Genomic DNA, 22,138 nt, shown 5'->3' on the forward strand with positions numbered 1-22,138 from the left:
GGCTTGTCAACAGCTGTCCTGGGCCTCCTGGTCAGAGGCTCTGTGCACAAAGGCCCTCAGAAAATGTTTGCTTGCTACAAGACAACCTTCCTGGACCTCTGCACCTGAAGCTCTGGCAAATTTGTTTTGGACAAATACATAGTCTATGTCCTGGTTTTCCTAAACATGACACAAAACCCACAAGCCATAAAGGAAAAACAAGTGGTGGATTTGATTAAATAAAAGTTAAAAGAGTTTTATATGACAAAGATACTACAATCTAAGTTAAAAGCCAACAGACTGGGAGAAACTATTTGCATTATATATAACAGACAGAGGTTTACACCTATACTATATAAAGAGTTCCTATCAATCAATAAGGAAAAACATAAAGTACAAATGTCCACTAAAATTATTTTAAATGCTCAATCTCACTAATGATTTTTTAAAATATGCAAACTAACTCTTAGGTGCTTATGAAGAAGTGAGGGGGCAGACAGATTAGAGGAAGGGCACTAGATTAAAGAGACAGCCAGCCTGAGATCTAGCCATCTGTCCCATGGCTGTATAGGTGAATCATTTTCTCTGTCTGGGACAGTTTTCTAGTTGACATTTCAGCAGAAGTTGCATAAAGAATAGTATTTATTGGTCTTGTGTCTTTTGCATCAAGCATAAAAATGGCTTCTTATAAGCTCCCCCTTCTCTGAGCAGCTCCAGAATGTTTATCGCACCTCTTCACGACCCTTCCCACTCTGGAAGATTAGAAACAGACGTTTTACTGGGACCACTTCCCAGCTGTGGCATCTGAGAGCGTGGAAAGAAAGGGGCTGAGTTAAGCCCCCCTGACAGCTCTTGGTGAGTGTTACAACTGGTCCAGGGTTCCTGTCTTGTCTCTGTGGGGGTCTCTCTGTGCCACAGGGTCTGCTGGCCAGAATGGCTGCATGGGGTTGTGGGGAGGAGACAAGATAGACAGTGGAAAAGTGAGGCATGAGGAAAGAACACAGACTTGGCAGTCAGGTGGCCTTGGGTTTGAATCTCAGCTCTACCACCTCCCAGCCGTATGCTGCTGAGCACGTTATTCCATCTCTTAGGGTCTCAGGTTCCTCTTCCATAACATGGGCACAATGCGCCCCACGTCCCAGCTCCTTTCTCTGCCATTGTCTGTACCACTCGCTGGGACATATTGCAGAGACAGCCTTGCCCTGCCCTTACTTAACTGTTGCTTTCTGCTCCCCAAACGAGGCCGCATGACTTCATGGCTGCAGCTGTGTCTCTGGAGGTGGCAGGGACCCAGGGATCTGAGAGTGATGGACAAGTGCCAGGCCCTGTCATGGTTGCTTTGGAACTTCCAGCACCTGGCACACTGCCTTGCACACGGAAGGCACAAAATAATATCTGCAGAATGAATGAATGAAACACAAGGATGAGGGAGCCAAGGGTTGGAAAGGTGACGTGGGATCCTAAGGGCTGTACAACTCATTCATCACCTGGAGAGGGCTTGAAATCTTTCTTTGTTTTCACGGGCAAAATGGAGAGGAGAACATAGAGCCAATCATATTGGCTTCTGAAGTCTCATGTTTGCCCTGAAAGTCCCATTTTACACCTGTTTTCCCTTATAATTATAATAATGCCCCACTTTTACTCTCCAAAGTGCCCTGTTCTGGGTGACATATCGTCTGCTCTCCTCCTTATGAGGGAGAGTAGACTCTGTGTTCCCCTGACTCCATCTACTCCCCAACCCTGCATTGCTCTTAACTTGTCAGAAATACAGTTAAAATGTCATCCCATTATCTGCTCAGTGAAAGTGCCATTTGAACTGGTGCTCATCGCAAGGGCAACCTTCCCCCAGCAAGACCCGTGAAAGCCCAGGCCAGCCACCAAGGGGGCTCTCGCCACATGCACATGGGGTGATGGGGTTCCTCGCTGCTTAACCGCCCTGCGCTGTACCACCAGTGAAGAGTGGATGAAAGGCGCTGCCTTTGCTGGGTCTGTGCCAAAGCAGCCCCCTCCCCTTGGCTAACTAGCATCTAGTCTTCCTATGCTGCAGGGGGCATCTGGGCCTGTCACAGAGAGACGGGGACCCATTCGCCACAGCTCCGGTGGGCCTGGCAGCCTCCCCGGAGAAGGACAGGCAAGCTAAGATGAGAGCTGGGGGTCCTGAGGTCTATCCACCTGGAGAAATATTGGGTTGCAGGGGGGCAGAGAGGCATCGGAAACAAGGAGAAACATCCCCCACAGAAGCGCGTACCAAACCAGGGGGCAGCCCCGGAGTTGGGAATTTTCAGATATGTTCATGTTCTTTTGGCTTGGCTGTTGGACTAGGTGAATGTGGCTGGTCCTCAGCCTCCTGCTGGTCCTCAGTCTTTCAGAGATGACCAAGAGGAGAAAAAGACCATTAATACTTCGGCAAAGGAATGGAGTATTTAGGAGAGCCCCCTGCACATCTTTGGAATCCTTCAAGGTCAGGATCCACAGCCTTCCTCAGTTGACTCACCTCCCCTGGGTTCATGCCATTCTCCATGTCCATCCTCCCTGTACAGACAGATGGCAGATGACAGGAGATTCACCGTGTCGCCTCAGAGGCCTGCTGTGGTCCCTCCCCCAGCATGTCATGGGGGAGTGGTGCTTCTGCCCGTACCATCGCCCACTTCCCACCTCCAACCAGGGCAGAGACCCTTCACTTTCTGACCCCAAAGGGAGTGTGCCCTGGGCTCTATACACAGCCCACACTCAACTGGCACTTGCCAATCACCCAACTGGGAGTGAGGCAATAGAGCCTGGGGTTGGCAGAGGCTCCCCTGGAAGAGGTGGCATTGGATTGGGCCACAAAGGACAGACAGGCTTCAAACCATGGACAGAAGCTGAAGAAGCTTTAAAGCTGGATTTTAAGCAGTCACTGCTTGGAAGATGAGTCTGAGGTGGGCACCCCTTAAACATCACCACGCAGGTCATCAGGGTGGCCACTTACACAAGCCTGCTGCTGTGAGAGGTGGGTGTGGGGAGCCGGCATGGGCATGCCCTCCCTCCTCAAGTGTGGTTTGGGAGATTCAGCCAACCTCCTGGCCTCAATCAGCAAGAGCCTGGGGGAGAGGCAGATAAGCAAGCTCTGAAGGACAAGCTCCAGCCACATGGCTGCAGACTTATTATTTTTCCCACACACTTGATTGACACATGGGGCCACAGAGAATGGCCTTCACTGGGCCCGCTGCTGATGCTGGGAAGAGGAGGGAAATGACAGGCCTGGGTCCTTTGGTGGCTCCTCCCTCAAGGATGTGAGCTGGGGGTGGAGAGGGCAGTGGGGCTCTCTCCCCATCCTATCTCCTGCCTCCTTCCAGCTTTCTGCTTTTCTCCTTCCGGGTCAGCACGGTCCAGGGAGGAAGCACTCAGTGAAGCTGTGGAGAAGCCCGTGGGCAGAGGCACACAAGCACACGTACCTTCTAGGGCTGGGGCGGAGGCAGAGTGTCGGGTGGGAATGAGTGTCCGTATCTCTTGAGAGGACGCATGGCAGCACAAACGATAACTTTCTGTGAGCCATTCACGGTGTGAGACCCTTCCTGGGCCTCAGTTTCCAGTTCTCTGAAAAGCCGCCTCCATTCTCATCCTTGAATAGCGCCACCTTCCTCTTCCCGCGGTGAGCAGACAGTTAGTTTACTTCACGTTTTGTTTCTTACCATTTTCTACTCCTACATTGTGATTGGAGCAGCCCCACCGTGTCAAGGGCGGTAGACTTGAACCCTGATTAAAGAAAATCAGTAGATCCCCTCCAAGGACAGGACATGAATGTTTATTGAGCTTCCACTCCGTGCCAGGCCCGATGCCAACAGAAACGCTCACATGGATTATCTTATTCCATCTTGACAGCAGGTCTGGGAAGAGACCGTTATCATCCCCATTTCACCCAAGTTGACAAAATTTCTTAAATTTCTTAAAGTCTTTTTTTGTTGTTGTTGTTAAAGAGTTTATTTTTCCTTCTTCTCCCCAAAGCCCCCCAGTACATAGTTGTATATATATATTTTTAGTTGTGGGTCTTTCTAATTGTGGCATGTGGGATGCCACCTCAGCATGGCCTGACGAGCAGCGCCATGTCCACGCCCAGGATCCGAACTGGCGAAACCCTGGGCCACCAAGAGGAGTGCGTGAACTTAACCACTCAGCCATGGGGCTGGCCCCAAATTTCTTCAAGTCCTGCAGTGGTTCCCCACCACCTCTGGGGTGAAATCCAGACTCCTCCCCACCTCACCTTTCCAACACCACGCCACTCCCCGATGGGGCCGGTGCCCTGATGGACAGAGGGCTTCTCCCACACGCTCAGGCAGGGCCAGTGGTACTTCTCCCTGCCCCATTCATTTAACTTCCACCTTTCCTCGAGCCGCCTCTCAAGTTTTGCTTCTCCCCAAAGAAGAGGCAGGACCAGGGGAGGTAAGTGAGGCACCCAGGGAGCCAAATTTAAGGAGGCCTCACTCCCAGCATTTGCAGCACCCTGAGAATGAGGCCTCCTTAAATTTTGCCCTTTGTGGCTCACTTGCGCCTGCGCCAGCCCAGCGCAAAGGACCCAGCCCTCCTTTGAAGTTCCTCCCCAGTGGGTCCTGTCAGTGGATGGTGTCCTGAGGGCAGATTTGATTCGTTGCACGAGTGTTCACCACTGCAGGGCAGAGAGAGCTTTTCCTCTGTCCTAAAATCAACAGGGTGCAGGGTTTCCCACCTCCAACCTTTGAACTTGCTCCCGCTCCGCACTCGTCAGCCCTCTGCTCCATCTGAGAACTCCAATTCATTTTCTAGAATCTATATTAAAATGATGGTTTATCTTTTCAGTGAAATATCATATTGCCATTAAAAATTATGTTTCCACATGGGTGAATTCTTCTATAACAAGAGTATAAGAAAAGGTGTTCTAACTATGAGTGAAAATCCAGAGGCCATAAAAAATTGATGAATTTGACTATATAAAAATTTAAAAATTATATAGCAAACACCATAAGTAAAATCAAAGGTAAATGACAAACTGGGAGAAAATATTTGCCGCATATATCATAGATAAAGGGTTAATATCACTGGTATAGTTTTAAAACTCTTAAAAATTGAGAGACAAAGAACAAAAATAAATAGAAAAGTGGGCAATAGAAAATTGGGCGAAAGAATGGACGGTTCACAAAAGGAATATAAAAATTATCCTTAAACATATGAAAAAATGCTCCACCTCACTCATAATAAGAGAAATGCAAATTAAAACTACACTGGGATTCTATTCATACTCATGAGATTGGCACAAATTCCAAAACTTGCCCACATCTTCTGTTGGCAAGGTTGTGAGGACACAGGTGGGAATACCAAGTGGCACAGCCCATAGAGGGGCATCTGGAAATAATCTAACAAAACTACAAACATGTTTACTCTTCAAACCAGGAATGCCATTCCTAGAAATTTACCCTGAAGATACACTTCCAAGCATATGAAGCACATATGCACACGTACTGCAGCATTATTTGCAATCATAAAGCATGGAAAAACACCTAGATGGTCATACATAGGAGAATGGTTGAATGGGATGTAGACATGTGGAGTACTACGCAGCTATGAAAAAGAATGAGGAAGATGTCTATGAACTGGTATGGACGGTTTTCTAGGAGATATTATTGAATTCATAAAACAAAGTACAAAAAAAGCATATATAATATGCTATCTTTTGTGTAGAAAAGGGGAAAATTAAAAAACATATATAAAAATGTGCTTTTCTTTACAAAAAGCAATAGAAATATAAGCATAAAAATATATATTTTTTCACCTTTTTTTAACCTTTCCTTGTATCTACAAGGGAAGGATGGGGCAGAAGGAATATAGGAGAGAGTGACACAGCTCTTAGTACACCTTCTTGTATGGTTCTCACTTTTGAAAGTATGTTAATATTCTACCTGTTAAAAAAAATTAAATCAATAAGAATGGGAAGGAAAAAAATCCCTAGAACTGAAAGCAAATTGAAAAAAATGAACCTAACTGTATTTCAAATAAATACTATAGCCACACAGAAGGGAAAGAAAAGAAAGAAGGAAGGAAGAGTTGATCCAAGGTATTATGGCCACAGCAGGTGGTCCAGGGGAGTGGGGAATGTCTGTTGATTGTAGTGGGATGGGGGAGGCAGTTTTGACACTATTCTGGAAGTAATATAGAATTAAGCAAATGAGTGAATGTGTTGATGGTTTTGGGAGCCCGAGTTTTCACTGTGGAAGAAGGACATATAAATAAGGAATGGGGGAAGACAAGAAGCAACCCCACGGAGGAGGATTGGAATTGGAGCTATCAATGTGGACTCATGATTTCTAACATATGAATATGCAAGCATGTATGCATGTTTATGTGCATGTGTACATACGTGGATATGTGTGTATGAATATGTGTATATACATACATGTATTTCCTAGGTCTGTCCCCTGAGAGAGGCAACAAGGAAAGACACCCAGCAGCAATGAGCACACCCAGAGCCCAGATCTTGGTCTCTAATCCCACTGCCCACTGAAAGGAAGCAGGTCTCCTCAGAGACATGGCTAATTGCATGGCTAGTGGAGGGCAGGTACTAAGATGAGCCTGGAGCCTCTTGTTATGCCAGCAAGTAAGAAAGTGCTCCCAGACAGGGATGGTGGAGCATCAAAATATCATGGGAGTCGGCTTGTAGCGGCTCCTATGAGTCAAATCTGGGGCACTTTAAGCACTAGAATAATTGAGTACAGTGAGAATTAATAAACTCTTGGAAAAACAGAAATTCATCAGTCCATACAGATAATAGACAAATAAATACATTTTACTGCTCAGAATAGTCAATGTAGACTGCTCAGAGTATAAATACATTCTACTGCTACAGTAGAATGCCAAGGGCCAACTGGTAAACATGGAGATAATGATGGAAAGGCATCACTTTGCAACCATCCTGTTAATGATAGGATCAGGCGGGAGTCATCAATGCATATTACCCCTGGGGGGAAAAGGGTGAGGGGCATGGCGTACTTACATGATTTAAAGTGTCCCCCCAGAGATTGCTTACTAGTTATAAGGGAGAAAAAAGACAGTTACTACACAGTGCAGCAACTGGTGATAACTTGACTGGGAGATCAAAATTAACATCCCCAAAGAGGACCAGAGAGTGTCTCCAGATGGGACTGTCTGGAAGACCCCAAGGCTGCCTCGAAAGGATCCTGACCAAGAACGCAGAACCCTGATTTAACGGCAAGGAAACATGAGACAAACCCCGAATGAGGAACATTTTATTAAAAATAAGACGGGGCATTTGTATTCTTCAAAAGTGTCAAAGTGATAAAAGACAAAGAAAGGCTGTGAAAATGTTCCAGATTAAAGGAAGCCAAAGACCTGACAACTAAAGGCAACACCTAACCAGAGACAGACCTCGGCTGGAGGGGACACACTGTAAAACCTCACGAGGTTGACCGAGGGAATCGGAATACAATAGCACACTAGTCAATTAGATGAAAACGTGCATCAGTGTTACATTTACTAATCAGCCACATGATGACTATGCTGGAGAATACATAGAGAGCTAAAGTCTTCAGGGTCACACCCTCAAATGGTTCAGACAGAACGGTTGTGTGTGTGTGTGTGTGTGTGTGTAAATGACAGAGAGAGTGCAAATGATACTGGAAATGGGGTACAATTTTAACAACAGATGCGTCTAGGATACAAGGATATAAGGGTCTTTTTTGTATTACTTTTATTTTTGCGGTTTTTCTTTAATTTGAAATGATTTCCAAATAAAATAATTTTAAATGTATGTTCCAACATTGGATGATGTTCTCGTCTCTGCAGGTGCACTCTCCTCGGCCAGGGAACCCCCCGCAGGCGGCCAGGCCAGGGGGCAGTTCCGAAATCCAGCCGTCTGGGTTCAGTGTGGCCTGGAGCCTTTGACTTTCCTCTCTGTGTCTCTGCTTCTCCTCTGCAGGGCGATACCCACCCCATCGGCTGCCGGACAATTAAAACAGATTATGCTGGCAACTTCTTAGTTCAGGGGGGGCCCTAGAAAGGGCCGGATCAATGTGAGCTATCGCTTCACTGGCGTTATTTTTCATCAGCATAAACTCCAGCAGGGTGCAGGTTTGAGACCCATCTTCAGTTCCAAGAGCTACAGGTGGCCTCCAGCAGGACTGTGAATCCAGGACAAGCAAAGTGTCTCGGGGCCACAGCAGGCAGGCTGAACTCAGTGCCCTTTTGCTCCGGGCCCTGACCCATGCTTTTCCTCACCTACAAAGTCCTTTCCTTTCGGCTTGCACCTTCCTTGAAGGCCCACTCCTAGTGGCTCCCTTGGCACCTGGCTGGAGCTGCTCAGGTCCCTGCCTTCAGCTCCTTCCCCTGGTGACGGATCAGACGTGGCATTTCAGTATGGATTGGCTATGGCCCCGGCTCTCCTCTCCCAGGAGAACCCTTAGTGACAGTATTGTTCCGGTAAAAAGAACTCTGATCCCTGGAGAATAGGCCAGGGAGGGGACATCTTCCTTTGGGCTAGGAACTTCCTTGGAGCCCCTGAAATCGGCTTTCAGACCAGGCCTGCCCTGATGAGGACGCACGGCCTCGTCCTCTGCCCTCTGGCCCCCCAGTCTTTTGGGGAAGGGGCACTGTGCCACTGTCTCTATTTGCCCCTCCAGGCCCACTCCCCACTCAGCTCTGGGCCCGGGAGGCTGACCCCCACAGAACACAGCAATGGGCTCCTTGCCCTCCGCCCTCCTTCCTGTTGGCCCAGCCAAGGGGACCCCGGAGGGAGACTGCAGGGAGGGAGAGAGGGAGGTTGGGAGGTTGGGTGGTTAATGCCTTGTCTCCTTGTCCTCAGGGGTGCCTCAGGTCACATCCCAGGTAGGGTGGCCCCCTCACTGTCTCCGCCTTCAGCACCCCCAGGGTTCGCAGCCTTGGGTACCGCCCTGGGTCCTCTGGGTTCCCTTCACCCTGCACTGGCCTTTGGACTCAACTCTCTTCAAATCACCCACTTTGAGTGTGCCACCTGTTTCCTCCGGGGCCCCTGCCTCATGCAGACACCTGCGCAGAGAGGCAATGCACCCCCCACCCCCAAGTGTGTTTGGTGTCTGTCCGCCCAGATGCCTGTCTTACCACGCTCAGTGAGGGGACCCACCGCAAAGCCATTCACGCAGCCAAACAAAAGCGGCAGCCGCCATTCAGGCCCCCTTCCGGGGCTCGCCGCTTCCTGTTCCAACTTTATTTCATCTTTTCATAAGTTACTGTTAACTGAGAAGCATTACAAGAAGGGAATTAAAAGAGAGAAAAGTTGGTGGAGAAATGCCTTTCTTTTTTGGTTTCAACCTTTTGTTATCAACCCTTCAGGAGCCCGATTCAACTAGAGAAACGTGTGGCAGAACACGTTCTTCAAAATTAGTTCCAAGAGACACTCGGGGCTCTTTATTATTCACTCTATTAAAATCAAAATATTAGCTAATGCCTCTCGCGTTGTCGGAGCGGGTCTGGCAACTACTCTGATGCATTGTCCTACTTGAAAGTGGAAAAGAAGGCCTTTCATGCAGAGGCCTCTGTCGGGTCCCTCTGGTCTCCTGCACACACGGCGGCAGAGAAACCTTGACCTGCTGTGTCTGAGACATTGGCAAGCCCAGGACAAAGCTGTGGCCCGTGTGTCAGGGCCTGAGGGTGCAAGGCTGCCTCTTCTGCAGCCCCTCCCTGAGCTGGAGCTCCCCCCCTCCTCGAGGAGCCCAGGTGGCCTCTAGCGGAGGGGGAAGGCCCCTCCTGGTCCCGGGAGAGTGGTTTCCCATATCTAGAGCCAGAAGTGATCTGGAAGGAAGTGAAGGGGGCGATGACACAGGCACCCGGAGGCTTCAAAATCAAAAGTGCTTTGCATGTTTTCTTGGAAGCCTCCCGCCGCCTCCAGCTCTGGGAGGAACACCACAATGCAGATCACTCCTCAGTTCTCCCAGGAACAAGCAAATCTGGCTTTTGGCACTCTGACCCTAGAGTGGCCCAGAGGTGTCACGGTGGCATTTCTAACTGGGCCCCTAGGAAGACAGTGAGGTTCTTAGCTCAGAGGAGGCTCATGGTCCTTGAGGACCGTAGGTGGGACCAGAGCGTCCAGCCTGTAAGAGCTGGCTAACAGGCCCTGTGCCTGGTGGCTAAGGTCACAGAGTAGATGAAGCATGTCCCTCGAGGGGCCTTCCAGAGAGCTGGGGAGCAACTACACAAGGCCAATGTGTGGGCTGCAGGGAGGCAGAGACTCCCGGAGGCTGAGTGGATCAAGGAGGGCTTCCTGGAAGAGCTGGGCTTTGGCAGATGGGTAAGCACTGGAAAGGGGATAGGAGAGGGAAGGGCAAGGAGGAATGTGCCTGAAAAGCTCGGAGGGAGGAGGGCGGGGTGGGAGGGGGCAGGAAGTGGCAAGGCTGGAAGGACCTTGACTATGGTTGAGGATGTTTCTTCTTTCTTTCTTCCTTTTGTTTCCTTGAGTAATCTGAAACTTACTATTAATCTCCCCAGACCTATCTTGTTGATAAATGTTGATTTCCCCTGCACACCTGTTCATATTTCCGATGGAAATGTACTATAAAATCACTCCATTCAGCAGGTGATTACCATGGTAATCAGGCAGGCTCACCGACAGGCCAGCACTCCTTGAAAACAAGATTCTGGAGATACGGCTTTCATTTCGCTTGTGTCGTGCGCCTGAGGAGAGAGGAGTGAAGCTGGCGTGGGGCGGGGTGTGGGGGATGGTTCCTGTCTTTGGGGACGTCTTGGCAGGCAGCACAGCCCCGAGGGCCAGAGGGCTCTGCAGGAAGATGGGGAATGGACCAGATAGGAGTCAGATAAGTTGGGGGGGGGTGGGGCAAGTCAGGAACCACCTCTATGACTCCTGGAACGTTACAAAGATGTTATTATTCTTATTGTTTCTCCCTATCACAAGATTATAGTTTAAGGTCTGCTGAAAGCCTCAGATGTTTGAACGGTATTATTTAGTTCTGATGAAGTCCGTTTTAAGTTTTCAAGAGCTCCAACCAGACTCTTTACCTTCCAATCCCAGCTCTGTCACTTACCAGCTGTGTAACCACGGGCAAGTTACTTAACCTCTCTGTTCCTTCTCACTCATAAAAGACAGATAATAAAAATTTCTAATGCATAGGATTGTTGTGAGGATTAAGAGAGTTAATACAAGTAAAATGGTTAGACCATGCCTGTCACAGAGTAAGCACTCAAAATGCCCTGGATTTAGCCAAGCATCCTCTCTCAGTGGATGGCGTGTGCAACCAGCATCCGGGACTTTGCACAAATATTGCCTCACTTCCTTCTCCTGACACTCCCATGTCACTCTCTCTGAACAACGAGGAAACTGAGTCCTGAGAGCCCAAAACTGCCTGGTACAATCATGGGTCTGGCTGGAACCCAGACCCTCTGCCTCCCTGCCCACAGCTCTTTCAGTTTCCTTCCCAAAGATGGTTTGCTGGGGTCTGGCTGTCCTGTTTTCCACCTAAAACTAGGACCCGGTCTGCCTTCTTCAGTCCAGTCGCCCCCTTCCTCTGACTGCAGCCCTGGGAAGCTCGGCCTGGTGGGCACAGGATTCCACAACACTCACACCCTCAAAGTACATAAACACCTACGGCTTTCAGCCACTCCTGCAATGGCCCATACCTGTTAGATGTTGTCTAATTAAACACAACCACCATAATGAGAGCAGGAGTTGCATTTATTGCTTTTGCTGCTCCAGGCTCTACATACCTTCTCCTTTTAATATAATAATATTTGTCATTAATCGAATTATTTTATATTGCACCAGACATTGTATAATCCAAATCAGACCAAGAGCTGCGGCCTCTGCCTTCCAGAACCCACCCCCCAAGAGGCCGCTGACAGGCCATCATTCTGTGTCCTGCAAACTCCATGCAGTGATAAGGGGACTCCACCAATGTGAGGCTTTATCTGGTTGCAGGTTGAGGAAAGACACTATTTCAATCAAGATAATGATTCTATTTCTTGGACGGAAATGAGATTTTTTTTCATTGCCTCATGGGGGTGCCACCAAATTCAGTCTCAGGGTTGAACAGGTCATGTGCAAGTTAAAGGGTTTTCTTGTAACCTGAGAGAGAGCATAAACATGAAGGAGAACTGAAAGGAGGGAGCTCATCTGCAAGAGAAAAACATACGCGCCGGGCCTATGAGATTACAAGGTAAGTTCTCTTTGGACGTTTTAAGGCCTTAGACAAAACCTGCAAACCCAAAATTCAGAAGATAAGCATGCCGTGTGAGCCCAACAGCCCGGATCTGAAGCGAGTTAAAAGGCCTAGAAAGGCAAGAAGGACACCAAAGCTGTACAGAGTGGACTCTTAGCAATGAGAGGACCTCTGAAGACTTCTAACCCTGCCCATCACGTAGGGCAGCTTTCCTCTGACCTCGCTGGCAGCTGCCCCTTCAACAGGTCCTACAACACAGAGCTCACCACAAAGAGCCTGTTCCATCACTGACCAGCTCCTAGGTTGAGAAAGTACCTCTAAATTACAGTCAAGTTACTTCATAAATGGAAAACAGAGTGAGAATTCACGGGGCTGACACAGCAGTGGATCTCTACCCACTCTGGGAACCACACGCATTTCAGTACATCGCCAAACAAGAGCAAGTGACCCTAGATGCCAAATGCAGTGAGGCTGCAGTAATTTGAATTAAATTGTGAATTAAGTAAAATTTTAAACTATTTTAAACATTTGGGAATTTCAGGGGCTGTAATACAGCATCTCGAACTCTTTATATGTGGATTGCTTTAATGAGGAAATAATAATAATATGCAATTCTTATATCAATTGTTTATATCATGACTCTAAGGAGTTTGGAAATGTTTAAGGTTTGGGTGCATTTTGAACATTCCACTGAAAGCTGACTCAGGGAGCTACTCTCTCTTCAAAGAAAAGGCACATTTCAGCCCAACCTCTTCTGGAATAGTCCCAACTGCTGACTCTTGAGGACCAAGAAGGCAGTGTCTTACCGTACGGCATCAGACTCACCAAACTTTGAAATCCAACCCACCCCGTTGTGGACGTGTAGAGACTATCATTGGAAAGTAACCCAAAACCACAGCAATATTGGTTGTCACCAGGAGAGGGGCAAGGCTGCTGGTGACAGAGGTGGGAAGGAAATTTTTCACAGTACCCCTTTTGGCACTTTTGAACTTAGAGCCGTGGGACTATATTACTTATTGAGTAAAATTACATTTAAAAAAACACATCAGTGTTTGAGTCAAAATAGACTTTGACACAACTGATTTCTGTTTTAGTACCCATACTTTTCAAATGCAAGCTAACTACAATGTAAATTACTGCTGGGTCAAAGTGGAAACTACATTTGGCTGGTTTCACAACAGTGAATGCTCACAGGCACGGTCATAGGTGCAACCGATGCCCCACTCAGATCCCCTTTACCTGCTCAGGCACCTGCTCCCCAGCTGCATTCACCTGTGACCTTTTCCAGACCCTGCTCTTGGTCAAGATGACTCCTTGGGGGTTGCATCTGCAGCACCATTCTGGGTGCTGGTGGCCAGTGAGGGGACACATGTGGCCTGCCCCTTGCATCCAAGCCAGACACCACTGCAGTGCCATTCATGCAGATCAAGTCAAGGAGAAACTTGCCGTGGGACACCCTCACTCGGCTCCTCCTTTCCCCTCCTGCTACCCTCTCTCCCTGACAAGTTTTCCCTAAGAGCTTTCCTTTGATATATCACGTACACCTGAATCCTTGTCTCAGGCTCTGCTTCTAGGGAACCCAAGCTAAATCAGTCATGAATGGCTCCAAATGGAGTCCTCATGTGTCTTTCCAGAGGGTTGTTCCTGGTGGTAGAAGCAGGGCAGAACCATAATCACCTTCCTGCCCAGCCAATGACTACCAGGCTGACACTACACATCCCATGAAAGCCAGCACAACAAAACGCTGACCAACCAGCATGACAGCTCCCACAACCAGACCCCTGGGGGACCGCACAAATACTCTTCTTCCCCAGGATGAATGAGCAGGGGCAGGAGCAGACCCAGAAGGCCCTTTCCATAATCAGATATCCAGTTACATGCAGAGGGTAATCAGCATGAAAGTCAGCTCTACCACTTATTAGCTGAGTGAACTCGAACAAAATATTTAACTACTCCAAGCCTCGGTTTCCTCCTCTGCAAAAAGACAATACGTGACAGGGCCATTGTGAAGCTCACATGAGGCAACACTGCCAAGCATGCTGCAAATTCATAACACTACAGAAATGTTGGTTGTTGTTCTTGAGATTTAGAACCAGCTAGTTTCCCCTGCTTGCTTGGAACAAATAATTAATTAGCTTTTCTTAAATAAATACATCCCAGCTGCCCTTCATCCTGGACATGGTACCTAGAGTTCTCTGTGTGAGAAACAGCTCCGGGGGAAAAGCAGGTGGATGTTGGGAGCACTGTCATGGTGACTGTCCACCTGGAGCTTAGGGTGTATCCCCATCATTAATCTCACAGGCCTCGGGTGGTCCTCAGCTGTAGCTGCCTGGAGAAAGATGATCTTCTCTCTCTCTGAGATAAAGGGAGGACCCCCATTGTGAATTTCCTGTAATCTATCCACTGTGTGTACTGAGCTCAAATACAATTTCAAATTTCCTGAAAAATCCATGCGGCCATTTTCTTTCGATGAGTCCCAGACAAACTGGCAGAAACTTAATTTTATTTACCTAGATGAGGGGCACTTTATTCCATCCTGATTCTTTGTATATGGACCATTCATGAAGCCATTTTGAGCCCTTTACCACCTGGCCCTGCCCAACATCACCAGCATTTCCTCCCACGCCGTGTCAGACTCATGTCTATGACGTCCTCCCTGTGGGCCGTTGGGTGTTCCTATCCTGGCACCTCTATCTACCCTGTTCCTTCTTCCCTGGAGCACCCTCCTTCCTCCATCAGCCCGGTTCCAGTCTCTCTTTCCCCAGGAAGTCTTCCCTAACTGCTCCCGCTCACCAGCATTTCTTTCTGTGCCATGCGAGCCAGAGCGGGACCGTATGCCCTTTCATCAAGTTCTTTAATGGCCTCATGTGCAGACATCTTCACCTCCCACACTGGACCAAAAGCTCCTCCAAAACAGAACCAAGGCCTGCTGCTTCTCCTATGTTTCTCAGAGCTTCCAGATAATGCAGGCAGCTGGCGATTAACAATGCTCTCAGGTTGAGTAATGGACTGGGCTGTACGACTGCTCCTAGTGGAACACACCGGTAAATGGCCTATATGAGGATTTACATTTCTAAATGGGGTCAACGGAGCAGCCAACTTGGAGTTGTACTGTTTGTGGTCCCAGGGCGAAAGAGGGCACATCTCCCTTCTCCCCAAAGGAGTTGGGCTCTCCCTGCCCACCAATCAACACCAAGGGAGTGATTCTCTCTGTGTGCAGGTGGGAGCTCTCTCCACTTAGACGGCAGAACCGGGGGTCAAACCATGCGCCTTCAACTGGAAGCCTTGCATTCCTGGGTCCAGCCCCACCCAGCCAGAGGCACCTTCCAGAAGAAGAACCGAAAGCAGATTCCATCACGGTCACGCTCCTTTCCTCAAACAGGGAAACCCGCCCACTTCCAAGGAACCCTGTCAAACTACAGACCTGAGAAAGCAAAATGCATACTCACAAGCAACGACGCCTTCTTCTTAAATTTCAGGCGAGCAGTTTCTCTGCAAACCTGCTCATTTCCTGCAAAGAAAAGAAAGGGATGGAGAAGCATATTAGCATCTGCTCTGGGTATCCTTCGGCAGTTTCCTGGCCGACCTCGGGCTTCTGCACCTTCTCTGCATCCTCCCTGCCAGCACACTCTCCCCTCCCAGGAACACCGCGTGCTAGTTGGGTGGGCGCCCCTGGCTCCTCACAGGATCCCACCACACTCCGGGCCCACGGGTTCTGCCCACGCAACCCCCCTCCCCCTCCCGGCGCCATGCCAGTCTCAGATTGACCACTGCCTCCAATTCCCTGAAGGCGCTCGGCTTCTTCCCACTCCAGAGTGAGGCCTGCTCTTCTGTAGCATGGGGTTGCCTAGCAACCCCGTGCTCCGGCTCGGAAGGCCCTCCTAAATTGGACCTCCCAGCACAGGGCATCTCCTTGTACAGCTGCCTGAATCTTAACAATCTGGTTCTGAATAATAACACAATGGTAATTGCATGCATGGGCCCCAAACTACATTTAAATAATGTTCAAGAGCTGACACGAACCAACAAAGGCCAGAAAATGCACGGCGGAGGTTGACTGTAGGGCCAGGCGGGATGTTTGGTGCGGCAGGGAGCTGACACCACAGACTTGAGTTAATGACAATGCCAACCTGAAATGTGAATCCTCCTGCCTTTCTGCCAGAGTATGTCACCACTTTAATGTGTTTTAAGTGAGTTTGGGATCTGCAGAGGCAATTAATGTCCAGAGGTAGTGATGCTTCAAGACAGGATGCCCTTTATCTTCTTTTTGTGGGGGAGGAAAGAAGGCGGAGGATGCAGGACAAGGAGGGAGAACAGCACGTGAGTGATTTCCCCTGGCTTTTACAATCGTGGCTAAATACATTTTAGAAGGTGGGAGAAGGAACTTACCCAGCCAGAGCACAAAGCACTTGCTACCTCAGTGAGGGACAAATTCAACGTGACTGATGTGTTTCAGGATAAGAAGTGAAGGCAAAGAGGCCTTGACACCGGCGAACGTGCAGACCGAAGCGGCTTAGCGGCGTGGGGAAAGGCCGCACGCAGCCCGGCCCAGCCTTCAATCTGTGTCCCGGGCAGAGGGTAATGAAGAGCTCTGCTCAAAGCGGGAGAGTCCTAACACGTGGGAAACGGCGAGCCGGCCGTTCAGCCTCGTGGAGTGACAGCAGCCAGGGCCAGCCGACCAGCTCTGATAATTTGAAAGCCCAAAGCACTTTGGGTAAAAGTTCAAAATCCTCTGGCAAGGGACTTAGATATTTGCACACCCATGTTTATAGCAGCATTATTCATAATAGGCAAGAGATGAAGCAACCCAAGTATCCATGGGTGGAGGACTGAATAAACAAAGTGTGGTATACACATACAATGGAATATTATTCAACCTTGAAAAGGAAGGAAATTCTGACACGTGCTACAACATGGATGAACCTTGAGGACATTGTGCTAAGGGAAATGAGCCAGTCACAAAAAGACAAATCCTGTATGATTCCACTTATATAGATACCCAGAGCAGTCAAATTCCTAGAGACAGAAGGTAGAATGGTGCTTACCAGGGGCTGGGGGGAGGGAGTGGAGGGTCAGTGTTTAATGGGGACAGAGTTTCAGTTTGGGAAGGTGAAAAAGTTCTAGAGATGGATGGCAGCAATGATTGCCTAACAATGTGAATATACTTAATGTCACTAAACTGTACACTTAAAAATGGTTAACATTGTAAATTTTACGTTGGGTACATTTTGCCGCAATTAGGAAAAAATCCCCCTGCAACAATAGCAAGGCATACACAGCGTTTCTCTGCAAGACTTTTGTCCATAGTCATCTTGGAAACCAAAGTGGCCTGTGTCATTCACAAGCTCAGATAAGGAGACTGTCACCAGGACTCGAGGACAAACTGGACAGTGTGACTCTGGCCCAGGGAAACCCATGGCCTGTAAGCACAGTGCTCATGCAGCATAGTCTGAGCACTGAGAAACAGGATTCCCTTGTGCCCACCTCCTGAAGTCCAGACACCACCACTTGCAGAATGTGGCTGCCTTCCACCCAACCAGACCCACCCAACGAGCCCCCTGCCGGCTTCCTCCCCCAGGTACGTGGGCTCCGGTGACACTCTCATTCTTACCTTTTGCTTACTATGTGCTCCCTGTGCCCTCTGGCTGAGCTAATCTTACACTTTCTAGTGGCCTTAGATCAAGTTCCGCCTCCTCCAGCAAGCCCTCCAGACACCCCGCACTTCTGCGTCCTCTGAAGGTCACAGCCCGCAATCCAACTTGCTTAGGTACCATGTTATGTTCCTAAGCGAAAAGTTTTGCCTCTCTCAATAAATCCCTGCAGGACCCCTGGACAGGGACAGCCGTGAACAGTTTTTGTCTGCCACAGGTCCCGGCTCAGGGCTGAGCACACCGTGGGCCGCTCCCTCCAGACTCTCTGAGGGATGGTGGGCCTTGCCTCCTTTCTCAGGGAATCTGACCACACTCCCCTGCCTGGGGTACAAAGCACGTCTGCTGGCTACGGAGCCCTAGAGCTAAATATTCCAGGCAGGTGTGCAGTTCCCTCCAGTCATTTAGATGTGTAACTCAATGTGTGCAATCAACAATTGAGCATTTACAGATTTTATTAATTTGGAAAGGTCATTAGAGCTAACAGCTTCTCCTAGTGAGAGTGAATAAATAGCACAGATAATTTTTTTCAGTGTCCTGATTTTTTTCTTGAAATGTGCTGTAAGCCTCAAAAAATAGTGTTACAAGTAAAAAAGGGGGGAAAAAGAAATCCAGGCTTATGAGATAGGAGGAGCCTGACAGGAGCTCTGGATGAGCCTCTTCCCCTCTCTGAGCCTCAATCTTCTCATCTGCAAAATGAGAGAGCGATCGCTCAGGCCTCTTCCAATTTAAAGAAAAAATGAAATTGTGATTCGAGGTGAGAATGTGAAGTCTGCAGCTTTCCAAGCTAACACTTCTTCCTCCATCCCCACCCGTCCTACCAGATGTTGGGTACCACTTCACTTCTGGGGAGAAAAGATGCGAGTTCGTGACCCCTCGGCCAGAAAAAGGTCCTTACTGATTTCAGGTGCCTCCCCAGACCCTGACCTGGGGGCTCTCAAACTCAACAATCTTCCTGCCTCGCTCTCTTTAGGTCATTAAGGAGCACTCCAGACTAATGACTTGTTTTCTCGAGTCTCCAGGAACGGCTGGAAATGGGCCAAAGAGCATCACCCAGGCTCCGTCTCCCCAGCCCTTGGCTCCGTGACCAGCTGGCGCTGTCTGTCAAGGGACAGGCCTCCTGGGGGCAGATGCTCATGCTTCTCCCAGAGGTGAGAAGGAAGCAGAGTTCAAGGATCGGAGGGACTCCGGCTCCAGCCTGCTGTCTGGGGAGAAACACTTGGCCCTGGACCAGACTGTGCAGTCCACCATTCCTCTCTTTCTTTATCTTTGCCCCCTTTTCTCTCTGCCCCGAGTGTAGACAGACACTGGGAAGGTGGGAGGCCTGATCTGTCTGCAACTGTGTGGCCACACACACCCATGCCCCCACCTCTGGATCGCTCATGGCTTTCAGTAGCAATAAGAAGATTAAGTGTGAATCAGAACTGTATGAATAACAACATTAAAACTAATACTAACACTAATATTAATTAATATTAGCAAACATTTGTGTAAGGCTTTATGATTAAAAATGTGTTTTCCCACGTAACTGTCAGGCAGGTGGGCTAGATGCAACCCATTTATTGAGTGAGCATCTGCTATATCCAAGGGTCTCGGCTACCCGCTGGGGATGGAGACATGGAAGGGTGTGTTTCCTGCCTGCAAACTCCCTCCAGGGAGGTTTAGAGGGAGGGAGAAAGAGGCACAGAGAAGTTGAGCTACTTTCTCAGAGTCATCCAGCTAGCAAGTGCTAGCGGTGCTCAAACCAGGTCCTCAACTCAGAGCCCTTTTCCAACTGTTCCTGCATCGCCTGTGAATTTACTATGAAATTTAGCCTGTGCGACATCATCCAGAAGGGACCAGAGGATGGCCTAGTTTGGGGACAGTGGGAGTTTATGCCGAGAAGCAAACAATGCCTGAGGGTGTCAGGCCATGTTTGCTCCTGAACACCTCGGAGGGGCAGGCCCCAGGCTGGCTCAGGTCGGAGCCTTCTGCAGACATGGCCTTGGCCCCTCCTGGCCTTCTTGCTCATCGATAAAGAGCCCTCCCTGCATCAGCAGCCTTTGCAGAGCGGCTGCCTTGAGTTGATCCAAATTCATGCATTTGTTTTTTTCAACCTGCACTCACCTTTCTCTTCTAGGAACTGCCACAGCGCTTATAGTCAGCAGGTGACACAAAATTGGTATTGTTCTTCTCAGGGTCTCTTTTGGCTTCTTGAAAAATAAAATGTCCATGCTTGGAGGAGCACTATGAATCCCTCACTTTACAGCCCAGGGCACACGAGCCCAGAGAGGGCAAAGGACTCGCCGCAAGTCACGTCAAAGACAAGACCAGGGCCAGAACCCAGGTGCCCAGGCTCACAGCCTGGGGCCTGCCCTCGCCCACTCTATGGGGGCCAGAGGGTAGGTTCAGCCTGTGCCCTGCTCACTTTCAGCCCCCAAAGCAGCCCCTCAGCAGGGACGCGTGCCTGGGATGGGGGCTTCTTGATGTTGGATGGTGGCCAGCACAAATACCACTGCCACCACCCCGCAGAGGTACCCTCAGGGGACAGTGGGGTCACCATCTCTGCGACAGGGCCCTGCAGCTCCAGGACGCTGTAATGATGGTTTAGAGCCAGACTGGCCCTGCCATTGACCAGCTGTTAGACCTTGGGCAAGTGAGTTAACCTCTCTCTGCTTCTGATTTTCACCAGCAAAATGGGCAGTACAATGGCCCCTCTCTCCTACCTCACAGGGCTGGAGTCAGGATTCAATGAGGAAATGGAGGAACACTTGGCACGGAGCCTGGTATCTGCATGTTCTCAGACAAGAGCAGCCAGGCTGGCTTTTCCCTGGGAGGACAGCTCCATGAAGGGGGGACTCACTGCTAAGTCCCTGGTGCTTAGTACCCATAAATGAGAGTTGATTGCACTCCTGTGGAAAGTTCTGCTGGGGCTAGCGGCAGCCCAGCACCCTGGGGAGAAGAGGCCTGGTGTGGTGAGCTGTCCCTGCCGGCAGGGGCCTCAGGATGGTCAGCCCAGCGTCTGTGGTGACAGGGGGGCAGTGGCTGCTCTTCCCAGGATCCTTCAGAGGCTGCGTTGGGCGGGTCGCAGTTAGCTCTTCCTCTGATATGAAAATCAGCCACCCTGGGAATGTAAAATGGCACGGCCCCTTTGGAAGACGGTCGGCAGTTCCTTACAAATGTCGAAGATACTCTTACCGTATCTTCCAGCAATCACACTCCTAGGTATTTACCCAAAGGATCTGAAAACTTATGTGCACACAAAACCCTGTACACTGGGGTTTACAGCAGCTTTGTTCATCATCGCCAAAACTTGGAAGCAACCCAGATGTCCTTCAGCAGGCGAATGGATAAATAAACTGTGATCCATCCACACAATGGAATATTACTCAGCGTTAAAAAGAAATGAGCTCTCAAGCTATGAAAAGACATGGAGGAACCTCAAATGCATATTACTAAGTGAAAGGAGCCAGTCTGAAAAGCCTACATACTGTGTGATTCCAACTAGATGACATTCTGGAAAAGGCAAAGGAGAGAAGAGGGGAGGGATAGACAGTGGACCACGGAGGATTTTTAGGGCAGTGAAACTCTTCTGTATGACACTGTAATGGTGGATAGGTGTCACTACGCCTTTGCCAAAATGTATAAAACTACAACACAGAGTGAACTCGAATGTAAACTACGGACTTTAGTTAATCATGATGCATTGCTGTTAGTTCATCTGTTCTAACACATGTACCACACTAATGCAAAATGCCGCATGATGGGGGAAGCTCGGTGGGGAGCAGAGGGGGGAGTATATGGGAATTTCCTGTGCTTTCTGCTCAACTTTTCTGTAAACCTAAAACTGCTCTAGAAAATAGTCTATTAATTAAAAAAAAAAAAATCAACCACCCCAAAACACAACACGTGGGGCCAATCAGTACACTGAGCCCCCACTGGACATCCAGGCCCCACGCTGGGGACTGGAGGAGGGGCGGGAGATGGGTGCGATCCTTTCAACTTGACATACAACCATAGCTGACCAAAATGTTAGAGACAGGGTAGGAAAGCCAAGTGGCAGGGCCAGCAGGATCCCCAGCTGGTGACACAAACAGAACCATGCACCCCAGCAAGTAGGACACCTCTGGCTACTGGGCAGTGACTCAGCCTTAATTTATCCTTCCCACCACATGCCCTGTGCCACACTCACCTCCCCACCTTCCAGCAGGGGTGGGAGTGGGTGGGGGGTGTCTAAAAGAGATTCAGTCCCCAACCCACAAACCAGATCCTGCACAGTCTTTTCTTGTTCCCTCCACCCTCCCAGATACAGTAGGTACTCAATAAACACACATTGAATTATAGTGATTATTTGTATGCCTCTTG

The 22,138-nt window shown here is 49.1% G+C and overlaps 1 protein-coding gene across 10 annotated transcripts in view; it reads right to left on the reverse strand.

Moving 5' to 3' along the window:
* The window catches only part of ZBTB7C (zinc finger and BTB domain containing 7C), a 348,185-nt gene that overhangs the window by 128,448 nt on the left and 197,599 nt on the right, over positions 1–22,138 (reverse strand). For all 10 annotated transcript variants that reach the window (XM_070275654.1, XM_023647771.2, XM_070275653.1 and 7 more), the window contains one exon: positions 15,596–15,657. Coding sequence is in view for 4 of the 10 variants with exons in the window: in XM_070275649.1 (XP_070131750.1) it covers positions 15,596–15,657 (62 nt within the window). In the remaining 6 variants the exon portion in view is untranslated. The remainder of the gene's footprint in view (positions 1–15,595; positions 15,658–22,138) is intronic.

Source organism: Equus caballus, chromosome 8, assembly GCF_041296265.1.
Source record: "Equus caballus isolate H_3958 breed thoroughbred chromosome 8, TB-T2T, whole genome shotgun sequence".
Lineage (NCBI taxonomy): Eukaryota > Metazoa > Chordata > Mammalia > Perissodactyla > Equidae > Equus > Equus caballus.